We start from the raw sequence: 18,292 nt of genomic DNA, 5'->3' as shown, positions 1-18,292 counted from the left end.
TCTTTCTCTGTAACAGCGTATGTAATGTTTAATGAATTAAACCCAAAACCACTTGCTGGGTAATGTCTTATGGATCAATTCTGTACTAGTCGGTAGCAGAAGGACTGTAAGAAAACTAGAATTCTCTGTAGTCTATCTAGCTGCCTGAAACGCAAAATCCTGAGGAAGATACCAGGTCAAGTTTTAAGTCAGATGAATGATTAGTTCGTTCTGCCTTTGGAGCTTTGTTGCTGAACATTTCCATCCCTATTTTGCCTTTAACTATGTTTAATTGTTCACCATCCAGTGTTGTCTGAGAGTAAGTGTGAACTCTGCAAGAAATTGAGACATAGGTCTTTGCCCGTGGAGAGCAATTACTTATGCCATTCAGTCTGGCTTATTACAAAAGTATTTTCCATCCAGCCTGAGTTGAGAGTGCTCTGAAGTGGGAGGGCTTGCTTGCTTTAGCTGCTGTTGGCAGATATATAATCAGGTAATGATTGGCGCCTTTTTGGTAAACAGCCACAAAGCTGTAAATCATTTTAGGATTTACAGGGCTCCACTTCTCTATCCTGACAGCAATCTGTATTTCTCAGAGCCGTACCCAATGATGGTATGCTGTGATTAAGGAGAAACTTATTTATATTAGTGGGTTTTAGTCATTTTACAATCAATTTACAAACCTTTAAAATTTTTCTAAACATGGAGAGATGAAGGACAAACAAATTGAAGCCTTTTGACAAGGCTTCTGTTTTTCTTAAGTTATTATGAACTTTTTAGAAATAATCCATGTATTCCCAGGAGTTTCCATATCTTAAATTGGAAACCAGTACTGTAGTGAACTTATAAAAAGAAAACTCATTTTAGACACTGAATGCCCCTGTGTTCCATTGACTTCAGTAAGAGATCAAGGGTTTATTTTGATTTTTATGCTCTTTACTAATGGAAATCATTGGAATTCAATAATGCATTTCAAGTGTGAGGGCAAAGGACATTAATTGTAGTCCATTTAATGGGCATTATCTATTTTAAACCACTCAGAATGTGTTGAGGTCTTCCAAGAGGTACAAACTTCCTGAAGTTTTCCCTATTGAATTTAGGACTTTTAGCCATTTTTTGGCTTCTGTTACCAGAAAAATAAATCATGTACATTCATGTCCCTCTTGAATCAGAAGATTTAATCTACTGCTCATTGTAGTAAAAAGATCAAAACATGAGTTAAGACCAGCCATTGTCCTTATAGAAGTCCACTGCTTTGTTTGGCAACTAAATATTTTTAACACTAGATTAATATTTCAATGCAAAATGATAAAATGCATCTACATTAGATGACTTAGAGATACAGTGTATAAATTAAGAAATTGTGCAAATGCTCTTTTAGACCACAGGATGCACAGGATAGGTAGGACATAACAACTTGCTTGCAGCCCTTTTGACAGCTTGGGTGTTTTAGTAATGTAAAAATATATTTTTAGCACCTTCAATTTTCTTATTTACATTAGATTTATTAACTACAGCACAGAGGTTGGGTGAATATTAGATTATGTCTTTCACAAAATCACATTATTTTTATTCTCTGACAAAATAATCATGTTGGTGGTATCATAAATTATGTTTAAAAAAAAAGACACATACATGCTAATTGAATCTAAATTTTTTAAAAATGTCTATATATATGTACAGATCCATGAGGTAATCTGCCAAGAAGTAGCTGAAATTTGTGGATATGTCAAAAATAAAACATGTTAGTACAGTGTGTAGTTCTGCACTCAAATACTGGAGCAACTCCAGCACTGAAGCTCCTTCAGCTTTGTGTGTGTATGAGAATTAGGTGGAGAATCTGGATAGCACAAATGAAGGACTCTTAGTGTTGCAAGCATGCAACTTTGGAAAGGTTTAATAGCATTTCACGTGCAAGTAGTTCTTCTTGCTATTACACAGATAATCTCATGTCAAATTTTAGATAACATCTGGAGCTATGCATAAATACCATTTAAACAGGAGACTCATATTTTTGCTCAATTAAAGAATCAGTTAAATGACACTTTAACAACCATACCTGCAAGTACTGTTTACCTTTCTCCTTGGTTTATCTGTAAGGTAACTGTTGCTGCATGCTTTTCTTAATGTCACTTTCTTTCCTTCTTTAGAGTTTCTTTGAAGGACAGTCTGCACCATGGGATTCCGCTAAGAAAGATGAGAACAGAATGAAAAATAGATATGGGAATATCATTGCATGTAAGTGTTGACAACATAATTGTCCACTGTGTTAACTTCCCTTCAGAACTGGATAAGAATGACCATCAGCCCTGTGCTCACATCAGGCTTATATTCCTCTTCTCTAATGAGGAAGATAAAAGTGAGGGAAGATGTTACTTTTTTTTTTTTTTTTTTTTTTTGAGAAAACTGTCAGATTTAATGCATTTTCTCAACTAGCCCTCTGTATACCTTCAATCCTGTAATCAATGTTTGGCTAATGGACAATGACACCTTTAACCAGTACTCAGCTCTAACAGCTCCCAGACTGCTTGTGGCAGCTTAGTGAGAGAGTACCCATGGTTGTATTGGTACCTTGATATTGGGTTCTGTATATTGTAGGAGTGGACAATACTGCTGCTTAAGTATTCCTTAATAACAGTGACAGCTATCCTGACTTACCCTTTTAATGCTAGACGGACTCTAAGGAAAAAAAAAGAATCTGTATGTTTTACTTAAAAATGCCAAGCTTGATAAAGATTAGATGTACTAATAATCAAATAACTTGAGGAGGTGATAGCATGCTTTGGTGAATGACCCCTATATCTGGCATTGTGAGATTGCAAAACGTGGCAAGAGATGCTGCATATGAACATGGGGGCAGAAAATATAACAAGTATGGTAAAATTATATTATTGTTTACACACTGGTATTGTTGCACTTAAAGGGTAAGTTCCCATTGTGTATGTAGGAGATGATCCCTTCCCTGATTGTTCCTTCAGAATCTAAGTTTAAGATATGAAGCATGTGTGTTTCTACCAGCTAGCCAGATAACCATGAAACAGGTATAAGCAGAGAAAAAAGCAGTGGTCACAGCATGTCAGAAGTTTTGTAAGCATGAAAATGAATGATGGCCTTTAAGGAGAGATCATTTAATGATACTGCTGGAATTTAGAAATCACGTATAACCCTAGATACATGGGACAGCATAGAAGAATAAACAGTACTGATTGTCTGAACATTTGGAGGACCTATGGAAGGAGTATGTAGTGCCTATTTACACTGCCTAACTTGAGCACCTAATCTAGGTGCTTGTCCAGGCACAGATCTAGCTAAGTTTCCTCATCAGCGAATCACGTGGACTTGACAGAGAGAAGGACAGCTCTTCTAGAGAAATTATTCAGAAGTAGAGCCCATTTGAATGCTTCTGAATCACCACCTCAGGAGGTCTTCTCTGCAGTGCTTGCATAACGAGTCTAGAGAGACCAGCTCCTAACTTAGTAACCTACAGTAGGTGATATGAATAGGCCCTTATATCACTGTGGCCCAGCTGGGCTAAGACAGTCTACAAAGAGAAAACAGCTCTGTAACTTGCTGCAGAAGGAGAACCCACAGGAAATGCTTGCGGAGGCAGAGGCAAGGTAAGCAAGAGATGCTATCTGCCACATCATTCTGAATGGACATGATAGTATTGCTGGGTATTTTGGATGTATACTGTGCTACTTACTGAAAAAGGAAATTGAATCTTCTAGGGAAATGTGAATATCATGATGGGCTGGAGCATATGCAAAAGAAGATAAGTTAGCTAGATGTGGTTTTGCTTGTTTCCCTCCAGGCAATCTTTAAGGTGTAACAAACTTGTTATTTTGTGAGGATGTAGCAATACATTAGATGACTACTATCATTTAAGTAAAAATACTGAAGGCATAAATAAGAATACCAAAAAGCTACATGTTTGTCCTTCCATTGTGAAATTTTGTTTCCAGTCCCAACGTATGACAATGGATCTTCTCTTTTAGTCAGATTTAGTGTTGTCAGTCCCCTCTTTAATGTCATGTTAGGCATCACCTTACACTTTGACACCCTTTGGTTGAAGAAAACAGAAGACTGCTAGTGCTATATGTCTGAGGTAATGAAGTGATGAGTAGCCAAGGGAAAACAAGTAAAAGATATTAGACACGCAAATCAATGGCAATTACAAGTGATACTGAAGGCTTTCTGAGAGGGCAAATATAACTCAGATCATTTAGATGTCAATTTACTTTTAATGTCCTCAGTATTTAGCAAAGGGAAAGAGTTGGATGGAGTTGTTATCAATAACACTTCCTATTTATGTGTCTGTGAAAACACAGATAACAAGTTAAAATTAAAATCCATTAGAGTTAAAGGCAGTATCTTAAAAGAGAGGCTGAAACTGCCCACAGTTTGTCGTCTGCTAAATATATGTACGCAAATAGGGTAGTTAACTGTTTAATTATTTTGTGTGTTTTTCTGCTGGATAAATGATCGCTTGTCGCAGAGCCTGAGAGTACAATTTTAGTGGTCCACTTCTGAAAATTTGTCCCAGATAGTTGTATAAAGTATTTGCTTTAGGTGAAAAGCATTTTACTAAATTGCCCTTTTATGCTGTGTTTAAAGACTTAAAATGTGATGGTTCAGATGCCACTGACTATAGGTACATGATTATAATGAAATGTATATTTTTTTCTGTAAAGCATTTAATGCAATTTTTTTCCATCCATTTATCCTCTTGTTTTAAATTTCCCCCAAGATACTACTGTTACATTATTGCTTGTAGTCATTATTGTTCTCTGAGGGAACTAAAAAAATAGCACCAAGCGGCCAGCATTGCAGGAGCTTGTCAAAATGGCGATATACTTTACATTACCCAAGTGATATGTGTTTAATTGGCTACAAGCGTGCCCTATCCACTTGTCCTGCTTTCAGCTGAGATAGAGTTAATTTTCTTTCTAGTAGCTGGGATAGTGTTATGTTTTGGGTATGAGAAGTATGAGAAGAATGTTGATAACACACTGATGTTTTCAGTTGTTGCTAAGTAATGTCTATACTAAATCAAGGATTTTTCAGCTTCTCATGCCCAGCCAGCAAGAAGGCTGGAGGGGCACAAGAAGGTGGCTGGGGACACAGCCAGGGCAGCTGACCCAAGCTGGGCAAAGGGGTATTCCATACCATGTAATGTCATGCCCAGTATATAAACTGGGGGAGTTGGCCTGGGGGAGTTCGCTGATCAGGAACTACCTGGGCTTCAGTCAGTGGGTGGTGACCAATTGCATTGTGCATCACTTGTTTTGTATATTCCAATCCTTTTATTATTACTGTCATTTTATTATTGTTATTATTATCTTCTGTTCTATTAAACTGTTCTTGTCTTAATCCATGAGTTTTACCTTTTTCCTTCTGATTCTTTCCCCAGTCCCACTGGGTGGAGGGGAAGTGAGTGAGTGGCTGCGTTGGTGCTTAGTTGCTGGCTGGGGTTAAACCACAACACCACTGTATGAAAGTGGCTACAACTTGTGAGCCACTGTATCAACAAACTGAATCATGATCACAGTCCAGTCACCCACAGAAAACATGCTCCTTCTTTACTGAACACAAAAAGCTTTGTGTTTTCTCATTAGGAACTAAAACCGGCATGAATCTGCTAAATTAATCTTTTTTTACCTAAGAAAAACTCTGTTTCTGCTGTAATTGTGTAGGGTTATGCATGGATTTTTGGTAAAATCTATTGGTTTTTCCTCAGGAGATATCTTGAGGTAATTTTGGAATGGGAGGGCATTTGTACTTATTTTTACCTAACTCAATACTGACTAAATGAGAATATTGATCACAGCTTTTAAAAGCAGCTAAAGATTTTAGATGAGACATTTATAAAAGGCTTGATTTGCAAAGACTCAGCAGGACACATCCCAAGAAAGGGTCATTGGCTAGGCATGCTAATCAACCAGCTACTCAAGAGGCTTGTTTGAGATCACAGTCTGCAGGCTGGCATATACATGTTGTAGGTGACATGAGGGGAGCAAGAATAAAATATTCATTATCTATTACCATTTTCTACAAAGAAAATAGATTCTAACATAACTAATTTTGAAAGCTTGAGTGATCAGTGTGAAGTTAAGTTTGATCTCCTGATAGAAGTGTATCAAAATAACAATGAGGTGGAGAAGAGAGTATCTAAAAGCTACAAAAATTGTCAAGAGCAGCTGAAGTACAGAGGAAAAAAATACCCTAAAAATCTGGACAGTTAACCTAGAGGCTATTTAAGAATCAGCATACATGTTGGAAGAATATATGGCTTGTGTACCTCTTGGGTTTAAATCTGCTTGACATAAGCACAGGCATAGACACAGTAACACTTTTGTTGACTAAAGAATTTTTTCAGATTAAAAAGTGTTGCCATGCAGTAAGGAGTTAACTAGAGTCTTCAAAGCAATTAAAAAAGGGAGTCACTCCAGCTCCACTGCAAATAAATGGGTACTGAGCAGTCCATTACCTCCAGAATTCCCAGAAACTTAGCTGAGAATGCAGTACTAGAAAGAATGCATGTGAGAAGAAAAAAGGGCAAAAAGATGATATGAAGATATAGGTATGAAGTAACTTATTTAGTTTTGCCCAATCCAAAGCAAGAATCATTGCAAGGAAAGAATGGAGTAAATAAACAAAATAACAAAATAACAGGAAAGGTAAAGAAAAGATACGACTGCATATTGTTCAATTGTATAAATCAGTCTAAAAGAAAAGACAGGACATTATATTTTTAAGATGTTCCTTAGTGGGAAATTTAAGCTTGTTTTGCCCAGTATGGAACTCATTGCTGTGCAAGTCATCAAAGGCGGGACATGTAGTGCCATTTCAGGTGACCTAGGACATTTGTGCAGGACCAATAAATGTGACACAGTACACATGACAGACTTGTGTTATTCCATAGTGGCAGCTGAAAGCTAGGCAGTATATCCCGGGGTATATAAAGTGGCATGAGATGCTTGTGCTTGGACAACTGAATCCTGCCCTAAGTAATTCAAGAAATATAAAAGTGGAGATCTTTACTAGCCTGAGTTGTCCTGGTGATAATGCTTTTAAGGCAATGATGCAGGAAATCATGAAAATGTAGATGAAGACATACCATGAGTCCAAGCAAGCTTGACTTCTGGAGTCTGCTGACTTCAGTGGAAGTTGGATCAGGTCCCGAAACTGTAAAAGCAGCAGCTATGTCTGCACCTTAGAAAATTCCTAATGCAGTATGTTTCTTAAGTAAGATGGATTTTTAGAATTAAGGCCCTGTGAGCTAAACCTCTGTTCTGAAGAAACCGATAAATAGCTTAATTAAGCAGAGAATAGCACAACACTTGGATAAACATAGCTTGGTAGGGTCAGACCAGCATGGGTTATGTAATGGAGAGTCACATCTCTATAAATGTTTAGTCTTGGAAAAGTGAATAAAGAGGCTGAAAAGGCTGACCTGATGAACATAATTGATTTGAATGTTCCAACATGTTTGGAAAAACTCGTTCTTGAAGGCTGTTGGGTGAAATAATCACAAGAAAATAGCAAAATAAGAGCTGTATGGAACCTAGAGCTGGAATTTTAATTAATTCTGATTTACTATATTTGGTTTAAAACTGTGCCCTTTCTCTCTCCCAAGGAAATCCCAGGGAAGCAAATGAGGCTCTGAGATCTCTAGTCCCTGAGACGTAAAAAGCATAAGTCCCTGAGCATAAAAGAGGGTGAAATAAAGAATTTGCCTCTTCCTTTCCTACTCAGGCATTTGAAAATCTCTTATTTTAAGAACCACTTGCCCTCTCCTTCCTCCCCCATAATGTGGGCCAATATTGTGCTACTTATGATGAAGTTGGGTTTTTAAGCCATTTCATGTTCTTTCATTCATATGTTATCTTTTAGGATTTTTGAAGCTGAAAAAATAGCTATTCAGAACATGGGTGGCAAGTTTCAGGTGCTCTAATGCTTATTTACATTTACAACAAAATAATGACAGTCATGAAGGTCTGTCATCAGCTGCAAGTAATACTAGCTCAGCTAGCAATCAGCATTCAAAACCAATAATACACAGGTATCTAATTAGCAAGAGCAATTTGTAAACAAAGCAGCAATAAAGTGGCTATTTACCATCTCTCCATCCTTGAGATGATACCCTCAAATTGTTTTATCAACAACTTGTGCAGCATTCTGGAAAAGCCGTTGTGATTTGTTGCTTTTGAACCAAGAGAATCAAGAGGAGCATGTAAAATCTTAAAGAAGAAAAAGCCTACCAGCATACAGAAATTCTTTTTTTTTGGGGGGGGGGGGGGGGGGATCTAGCTTCTAGCAATTCTTAATCACTGCTGTGGTATCATAAAGAAAATGAGGCAGCTGACAAGAAACGAATTCATGCCATGGTGTTTTGGATTGGAATTTGGAAAATAGAGTTGAGAGTGTTTGCACATTCCTGGACAGATATAGATGGCCACAGTAGAGCAAAATTCAGTGACAAAGCCATTATCTGACTGCTTGGGTTTTGTCATTATTTTGCTTTCTCCCTTACTGAAAACATAGTGAGTTTCTTTCAGAAACTGTGAGGTGGCAGTATGTCTTGTAGAATGACTTCAGCTTATTTTGAGTACTGGCAGAAGCATTTCCAAACGTCTAAATCTTTGACAACTTAATATTATTTATTTTATTGACAGAAGGAGGGGAGGGTGTCAAGGCAAAAAATGCAATTGCAATGGATTTCATATTAGAAATATTTAAGGCAGACTGAAAATCAGAGGGAATTTGGAAAGCCTTATGATGAAATGAGGATTAAATGTAGATACAATCTTTTCATGGACAGCAAAACAAGCATGAACTTGCAAATGCTGAGGTTTAGTTTGATTTAAAAGTAGTATTTTGATGAAGTTGTTACTGAATGTATCTGTAATTGCTTTTTTTCTCTCTCCATTGTTCCCATTTCAGATGATCATTCTCGAGTGAGATTACAGCCCATTGAAGGAGAAACAAGTTCCGATTACATCAATGGAAATTATATTGATGTGCGTATACTGATGTAGTCAACAAACTTAACATTGTGTTCAGTCAAAGAGGAAGGTCTTACTATTCTCACATTATTCATAATTTGTAATAGATATCACAGCTAATAGCAGCTGCTAAACATTGTTGGAAAATACTATAGCTAGGTATACACTAAAGGAAAAAAAGCCTCAAAGGTTTTGTCAATAAGGAAATGAAAGGAGTCATTTCATCTAACTGCAACTAGACTGAAACCTTGCCAGCAGCACTGTATGGCTACTTTGCCTGCTGGTGCTTATATGGGCTAACAAAATGTTATTTTCACTTTCTGTCAACAGCTTGGCATTATTCCACATTTAAAAGAATGTTGTTTGCATATTAACGTGACAAAACTCTGTAATGCCTAATGCAGAGATTTGCAATCTCTTGTCATCTCTGCACTTTTAAGTCTCCTTCAAAGTATATTCTGCAGCTGTTAACCAGTACTTCTAATGCAAGCAAGACATTTCATTAAATATGTAGGCTGCTTAATTATTGAAGGTGGCTTCTTTGTTCATTCTGCATCATGTTAACTTAATGTTTTACATTAGAATAAATTCTTTAAGAGACAAGGTGGGTTTGGTTGAAAGAATGAACTCGAAAGTAGAATTGAAAATCATTAGAAAGTCAATACTATCTAAAGGCAGAAATCTATGGATAGCAAAGAATAATTTTATTGTTTACATGGTGTGCTAGTTGTTAGGCTAGGTAAAACAAGTGTTGTTTCATAGGAAACTGTGTCTGCTAAAGATTTCTTGTTCAGCAGTGGCATCTTTGAAAAATGGTGTCACAATTTGCAGTTCAAGTTTAATCACCAGTATGAAACAGGAACATAACAGATGTTTTTCTCAGAGTATGGAGGAACTAGAGCTATACAAAAAAAGTAGGTACTTCATTTGTGACAATCTGAAGTTGTAACTTTCTGAAGATATCTCCTCCTATCAAAGTTTATTAGCGTGTTCAAGAACCATTAAGTTAAGCTCAGACTTCTGCTCAGTCCCTTGCTGTTTGAAAGAATAGCAGTCACCAAGAGGTAAGGCACATATGGAAACACATTTAGTTACACGTCTCACTAAACTCTGAAGGGAGTAATCTGTCATGAAAGGAAAGAGTGTTCACATTGGGGAGCTAGATTTAAATTCACTTTCACATTTGCTCCAACATTCAGGATTGTTCTCATTTTAGGCTAGTAGTATGTTCTTGTGTCAGATTTTCATCTGACTCTAAAATATTCAAAGATGTGAGGAATAAGGCTTTGGACCATACAGTCTTATTTAAAATGCTGATAAGATAGCTGCATAGCAACCTTTTTTGCTTATGGAAGTACAAGAGGATGGAGAGAATGTGGCCCAAAAAGAAGCAGTGTGTGAGAACGAAAAAATTTTCTCCCTCATCTTCAGCAGATATCTTCATTGCAAAGCTTGGAGGACTGCAGACATCTTCCAAAGACAAGTCTACCACAAAACACAGCATTTTTTGTTTATAATCTTGCTAGTCAGGTTTCCATTAGAAATGCTTGTTTTTCTACTACAGAAGTAGCTGCAATTTTATTCTTGCATGCAGGTATTAGTACAGTTGTGTGGTCAGAATAAACATAAGGGAATGGCACCATCATAGACACTATGAAATTTTCTTGGGCATTTTTTTCCATGTGTTTGTTCACTGGGAAACAGAATTGTTTGACCCCAGCCACTAGGGATATTAGATAACACACAGCAGAAAAAAAAATCAACTCTGTAGCTATCTGAACACTTCTTATTTGCTTCAATGGTATGTAAAGGAATCAATTCTGTAATTAATGTTATTCTTTCTGTAATATTCAAGGTATCTTCAGTTGTTTTGAGTCTTTCTCACCTTGCATCACTACAATGCCCCTTGCTCTTTTACAAAGAAATTGCAATGGCATGCAAGCTACAGCTTTAAGTTCTTCCTGTTGATGCCTGACAATGCATCATAACCATTATTAAAAAATTAACACTGGTACAACTGAATTTATCAACATACTAGTCCATGATTTAAACCTTTGGTGACACTCCCATCATATCAGAAACTCAAATACTATAAAAATGGTATTCTTCCCTATTGGCAACCTATTCAATGTTGCAAAGAATCCATAGAGTATTAGGCTTTATTGCACAGCCAGCTTGTGATTAAGTTGCTCTTCTCATCAGAGAAACATAGAATTGTTTTATGTTCTTCCTATTTAGATGTGAACAAGTGTATTCATACAAAACCATTTAGTCAAAGAATTTACCCTCCTTTTTACTGTTCAGAAATAAAACATAAACAAATCACAGTGGACAGAATGAACATCCCCCCACCCTTCCCTAGGCTGAATGCAAATCTAGCATTCTTTACCTGTTAAAAAAGGGATAGGCTTTGCACTCAATAGCAATAGCTTGGAGGTATATCTCAGCCTCCATGAGCATCTCATGCCATTAGCTGCAAGTGCTAGAGAGGATTTCATGCTGTTCATTTTCAGCAGAGCCAACAGGGGACTGAAAGAACATATTACTTCTGTCCCCTGTTGTACAACACTTAAGTATCTTGCAGAAAACACATTTGCTTCTTGTTCCCCTTCTCCCTTGCCCTTTCCCCACTGGAAAGAACTTTTGCATCTAATAAATTATCTGTATTGTTGTGATTTTTACTGAATACTACTCTAAATGAAGTTTCACTCATAACAACATAATCGCAGTGCATATTGCTTATATTTTTTTCAATTTATTTTAGGGTTATCATAGACCAAATCACTACATTGCTACACAAGGTAAGTTTATCACCCTTTCTTTTGGTTATGTGAGGCTAAGAGGTTTTGGTACTTGGATTACAGCTTATGCTCTTTAATATGCATTCTTGCCATAGTCAATATCCAGGACGGAGTAGGCTCAATCACTTAGGTAGAAGCGAGCAAACTGAATTATTATCTAATTTTCAGGTATGTCAAGTAAGCAGTCCTCTACCTTCATGTTCAAATAGGTTTTGAGTAGAAAAGCAAAATACATGCTTTTTGGCAGACATTACTCACCGTGTTGTTACTAATGAAAAAAGAAATAAGTCATGGTAGAAATATTCAATAAACTTTTCAGAGAGACAGCAGTGTCATGAAAATGTATGTTCTCTTAATTGTTCAATGATAACTAGGCTTCAGGTCCTTAAAATACAAAACACTTCAGATAGCAAGTTTTAGTAGAGGACCCAAAGACATATTGCACTTGCAGGGGGATTCTTCAAAGAGATCTAGAGAGGCAATTTTACAGGCCATTGTTTAAAAGCTTGCTTGTGAACGAGAACTTATTCCTTTGTCAACACGTGAATTCATTTTCAATTTGTACTTGTCTTCAAAGACATAATTTGCCCATTCTGATGCAGCTCTTATTTATTTTTTGGTCAAGTTCAAAGCTGGAACAGGTGGGAAAGATGAGTCGTCTGTGACTGCTTAATCATAATATTGAACAATATGCCAATCTCCTGCCTATGCTTGGATAGCATACATGTGAAAATTTGATTGCTCCTCCACTGCTTAGAGGGAACCTTCTCTGTAATAAGTATTCTTTGACAGAGCTTCCTGCCTTTGTCTGTGGATCTGAAGAAGTTGAGCTACACCCACGTACATTATTTCAACACATGCCCAACCTTTTAAGAGAGCCAGCTGGAGTACTGAGTATAATATACTCAAAATAATCTTACCGTGTGTTGGCTTTAGAGGTCAGAGAAAATGTTGGCCATGTCAAATAAGAGCTCTTACTGTGAGTTCAGTTGTTCCCTAAGTAACCCAAAATGTGCAGCCTCCAGTCTCGACTTCTACCAGTGGGAGCCTTCGTATCTCTGCCTTTCTGTATTTCAGCTCTCAACAGTCCCAAATGAGTGCTACTTTGTGTCAGGTGCCAGTGGGGCAGGATGCAGATCTTACTTCTAGAACTGCCTCACTACTGTCAATATTACACTTTTAGACCAGAATTAGAATTTGTGATCTTAGAATATGAGCCATTTAAATGTGCTGCTTCTTCCATTTCTGCTACCCACCCACCACATTCTTTAGTCCACAGTCTTTCTACAGATGAGCCAGACAGGAAAACTAGGACAAAAATGCAGCATTTGCTTAATTCCCTTTGGGATTTTACACCCTCCTCTTCTGAGAAGAAATAGATTGTTCCATTTAACCTTTAGCTAATGACGCTGTTGGTTTTCACCTTTAATTGAATCCTAAAATAAAAAGATACAGTTGGCATTTTACTTGCAGTTTGTAATACAGTCGTTTTCATCAGGAGGTTCACCAGAAGATCTCCCTGACAGCTTTCTGATAGACATATAAGATCCCTATCTGAAGCAAGTTTCAATGCAGCTTTATCACTCATCATATTACTTGAATAGCAAATACCAAGCTTGAGGTTTTTGTACTTTCAGCTCTTAAAGCCAAGTGTGTTATACTGTATGAGTAATATACTGAAAGTCTATGTACCAGATCCACCAGGAAGTCCCAAAAGTTTCTTTGCCACACTTTTTTCCTGATATGGTGTCAAGAAGTACCTAGTCAAGAAGGAGAATAAGAGGAGTAGAAACAAGTCTTCTTCCAAGATGTAAAGGATATATGACTACTTCAGCTGTCATTCTTTGGGCCATGTCCCATCAGTTTCTTCTGTGTAGGTGCAGCTAAGTGCACACAGGGATGCCTAACCCTTCCCATGGTGCAGTGAGTGAGAAACTGACTCTCTGAAGAATGTAAAATTCATTTTAAAATGGGCATATGATTTACAGCAAATTCAAAATAATCTGGCTGTGAGTTTTTTGTGGATTACATCTTATCATCTCATTTTTTAAGGCCAGTTGGGAAGCAGATTTGTATCTCCTTTTTGGAGGAATGGAGAGCACTGATCTCAAGAGGTTTGTTTATGTATTCCCCCTGGCTCTCCCTGGCCTGATGAAGAATCACAACAAAGTTTCTTTCCCTTCCTCTGTCTCAGCTTTCCCATCTGCAGAATAGGGTTAAAAATACACATCTGATTTTTACAGTTTTCTGCAATGTCCTGATAGATGCAGCTGTGTAAGGACTAGTTAGTATTAATCTCCAGTATCTCAGCTTTCTGACAAGGCCTTTGCACAACAGTAACAGTTCCAGTAAGATGCAGTCTCTGTCTTTTGCAAAGGTAATAAGATGACTGGGAATAATCTCTAAAACTCCTTTAAGGCTCTATATTAACTATGAAAGGAAAGACTTTTGTTTCACATGTCAAACAGACTATACCTCTGTATGTCTTCCTTACTAGTAAGCTTGTCATGAGCCACAGCCTGCAGTATAGCCAACGATGTTCATGCTCTGTTTTAGAATACACTTTCTTATGGATATGTATAAACACATCAGTGCAGCACGATAGTTAAGCTGCATGTTTAATTCCCTTGATGTCTACTTTACATCAGACTTTAAATAACTTTTCCCATTCTCCTTTTTCTCTTCCACCGCAACTTTCACAGGTGCACATGCCTATTGTTCTTTGAAGGAAAATATCATTATGTGAGTCAGTTTTAGATCTCTGAGGAGTGAGAATGATTGATATTTAATTTTCCTGTGTTCTTAAGCTGCATTCAACATATCGAGTGTTAATGAGCAAATAAAATTTTTTGAAGTGAGGAAGTGGCAAATTTAATCAGTTTGTAATAGACTACCAATCTGCTTTTAACAGAGCTGGGAGCTGCATAATAACCTGTTTATTAAAGTGGTACTGTCTTCCATATTAACCAGAGTTTGACATACAGACTGGCATCTTTCCACCTTGGCATACATAGCATCCTGCTGCTAGTTCGATTTAGGAGGAGAAACATTTTTTAAAAGACTTACCTAATTGAGGCTTTCTCAACTAATAGTCAAAAAGGTTTTACTTCCATTTTAAGAGTAATACATTTAGAGTGCAATTTCAATTATAAAATTAACATCAATTTTCCTTTATGTGATAAGTATAATGTGAGTGGTAGACTGAATTTACAGCTAATAAAGACTTTTGGTGATCTGCTGTAACTGGCATCAACAGATAGGGTCCACACCTGAGTCACCATGATTAAAAAGAATCCCTTATCACAAGCTGGCATATTGGGTCATGCAGAACCAGCAAGCTGGTGCAATTTAAAACTCGCTATTTTGTTTTATATATCCCTTGTTGCCATGGATAGAATTCTTTTAAAAATTTTTATAGCTGAATATCAAGCTCTTGTATGATCTGTTCAATTTACTGGCAGCTGGGGGGGGCAGGTCCAGGAGTTAGGTAATCAATGAATTTTAACCAAGTCCTTTAGAGAGAGCATTAGGTTGAATATCTGTACGGTACTTATTCTCAAACACACTGCTGGATGCTCTTACTATTGGATGACTGATGTTGATCTTGCATGTCTCACCCTGATTTCTAAGCAAGGAAAATTAATCTTTTTTGTATTGACTTGTTCTGTGTCCCCTGAAGTTCAGGTAGGTAACTGAGCTATGACTTAGCTTCTTTTAGCAAGTCTCTATCAAAGGTTTTGTAATGCTTCCTCCACCACTGCACCAGCAACTGTAAACTACTAGTGACAAATGAATGTTAACATAGTTCTACAGCATCACTCATTGCCATTTCCACCAGGGCTGGTTTTCGAGAAGATCGATCATGTGTGAAACAGCAGACACTCACATGCAAGCTGCATGTCTTTATATATGAAGTACATTCATTTGTGCATCTCAGACTTTTGAATACTCCTCACAGTTTGGATTGTTTCTGCTTGCTGCAGCATGCAGAGCAACCGGACCTAAGATGTTTCATGGAAGTACTTCAGAGCATAGCTTAAGGACTGTAAAAAGTTAGTCTTGAAAGTAAAGCAGCTTTAGATATAATAGCCCAGTGTAGCCTTTAAACCTCTTTTTTGTCTGTATCCAATTGTAAAGCAGATGCTAAACTGTTTCACTTTGTGTATTGCTGATTATGGAGGCATACATCAAGTCAAGTTTCAGTGAGGAGCAGTTTTTTAGGTATGAGTTATAAACTTCTGAAAATAAATATTTACAAGGGAAATGTTTACAGTCGTCACTACAGCAGCATAAACTTGCCAGTGTAATAACCCCTTTCATATTCCTTCTCTTTTCTGCAAAATATGTGTCTTTCTTCCACATATGACTGTATATGTTGTGCGAACATTTTAATAAGGGTTTTCAGAAACAAAAATACATTTTCTTTCGAACCGAAAGTTCCCTTTCAGGCATCTGAAGAAGAAATATTGCTTTGAATAATAACACTCTTAACTTCCTTGACATGTTTTTTGTTTTTATATTGCAAAAAGTTGTCAGAACTACAGCAATGTGGAAGCTCCACACTTCTCTTTACAAAGAAACTTTTGCTGCCATGTTTTTAGCCTCCAGGTGAAAATTAACATTCAAAATTACTTCAGGGAGAGTTGAAAAACAACAAAGCAAGATAGTTTTAGAGAATTTTTCAGCTCTGTATATGCTATCATTTTTTCAGGATGTAGGGTAGTCAGGCTGATTTCCTTATATATATACAAGTGATTGAATTCTATACACATGTATTAATCTTGAAGATTCAACTGTGTTTGATGCTGTTCTTCTTAATCATCAAAATGTTAAAAAAGTGGTTGAAGCCATCTGTCTTCAGTGAAGTAGATAAACCCATTCTTAAGCACTACGTTGAATAGGCAAGGCTTTCTGAAACATGTCTTTCACCTGTTTTGCAATAGTGGTGACAAGTGGCAAAGTTACTTTTTTCCTACACCCAAATGCATACAGAAGTAATAGAACCTCTACATATGGAAGTGATACCTCCAGGTTATATTGTGAAGCCATATGACAAATTCACCAGAGCCCTCTTACTACCATTTCCCACCAAAGGCTGATGATAACGATTACAACATTTGAGCATCTTTTAAAAGTTTGTACTTCTACTAGTGTTGAGGACAAAAAGAGACTTTGTGTAGTAAAAACTGGTTAACTATCAAGGTGTACACTTTTTAACAGTTGCCACATTATGGTACATGAGAATAGCAGAGTTTCTGCCTGCCTCTTTGTTTATAACAGGAGATGTTAGTGATAACTGTGTTAGAACAGTTATCTTTCACCATTTTCATGATTCCTATATTTTTCTGTCTCCGTCTTAATTAGCCGTGTGGTAGTTTTGTCTATACAGGGAATGAGACACCCCTGTTGCTTTCTATTCAGTGTAGAAGGCTGTAAATGCGGGGCTTGCATAGTTTTCTAATAGATACAAAGTTGGCCTAGGCTCTGTTGCAGTGTGTCACTTCTCTGAATCTTTGTGTGTAGACCAAGTGAAACAGGAGCATTGTTGGAAAACTGCTGATAGATCCATTACTAGGTAGAGCCACTTACACTCTTCTTCACATGTGTGACTATATTTTGCATAAAATACATGCCTGCCTTTCATAAACCTTTAGAAATTCTTTGAAAGTACAAACAAGCTCTAGAAAGAATAGTGAATAATTACATAATATTTATTTGCTAATATAAATTCCCACATCCCATGCAGGCTGTTCTTTCACTTGCTTGTTAATGTGGCTTGTGAAACAACAGTTTAAGAAACTGATGATTTTTCTGTAGTCCATTGTTAAAGCCACAGAGGAAGAAAAAGCAATACTTCTAGCCTCTGCCTAGCAAAGACTGAGCAGCAAGAAATCAGACTTAAAGATCTTCAGAGCACATACAGATCTCTGTCTCAAGGACAAGATATTGGTTTAATCTCTCTGTTGTGAAGTCAGTCTAGAATAGCAACAACAGACTTTTGCATATCAGAATTAAGAAGAGAAATGAGAGACTACAGCAATTAAAGAGACAGAGGTGAATCAGGCAAAAGGAAATGTTCCAAGGTTGTATTGTGGACAATAGAAGATTGTGTCAAAAGTAATATTTTTGTCCTCTTTTAAAAAAATGTGACTATGAAATATGTCCTGCAAACAAGGAAGTTATGATCTTCCTGAAATTCAAGAGCTGAGCAAACTGTCCTTATGAACCAAACATGCATTCAGAAAAGAACATTATGGAGGTGGCCATGTATTAGTGTATTTGCTGCTCAGACTCCTAATTACCTAGATTATGCACTAGAACCTGTTTTTTGTCCAAGGAAGAGGTACCCAACATCAGCTGTTCAGATGTACCTCACACGTGTGTATTTTGGGGGGATGCGAATTACGAAAAGCTGATATTTGATGATAGGTTTTCCATCTTTGGTAAAGAATCATCCATAAATTAGACTTGTTGGGGAAAGTATCTGGCGCTCTTGATGGAGTACTG

At 37.0% G+C, this 18,292-nt stretch overlaps 1 protein-coding gene across 10 annotated transcripts in view; it reads left to right on the top strand.

The window, feature by feature from the left end:
• The window catches only part of PTPRM (protein tyrosine phosphatase receptor type M), a 502,188-nt gene that overhangs the window by 437,226 nt on the left and 46,670 nt on the right, over window positions 1-18,292 (top strand). For all 10 annotated transcript variants that reach the window (XM_075023029.1, XM_075023027.1, XM_075023025.1 and 7 more), the window contains 3 exons: window positions 2,130-2,217; window positions 8,923-8,999; window positions 11,749-11,785. In XM_075023029.1, the coding sequence (XP_074879130.1) occupies window positions 2,130-2,217; window positions 8,923-8,999; window positions 11,749-11,785 (202 nt within the window). The remainder of the gene's footprint in view (window positions 1-2,129; window positions 2,218-8,922; window positions 9,000-11,748; window positions 11,786-18,292) is intronic.

This window comes from Buteo buteo, chromosome 3, assembly GCF_964188355.1.
Source record: "Buteo buteo chromosome 3, bButBut1.hap1.1, whole genome shotgun sequence".
Taxonomy (NCBI): domain Eukaryota; kingdom Metazoa; phylum Chordata; class Aves; order Accipitriformes; family Accipitridae; genus Buteo; species Buteo buteo.
This window is presented reverse-complemented; position numbering and strand designations above follow the sequence as displayed.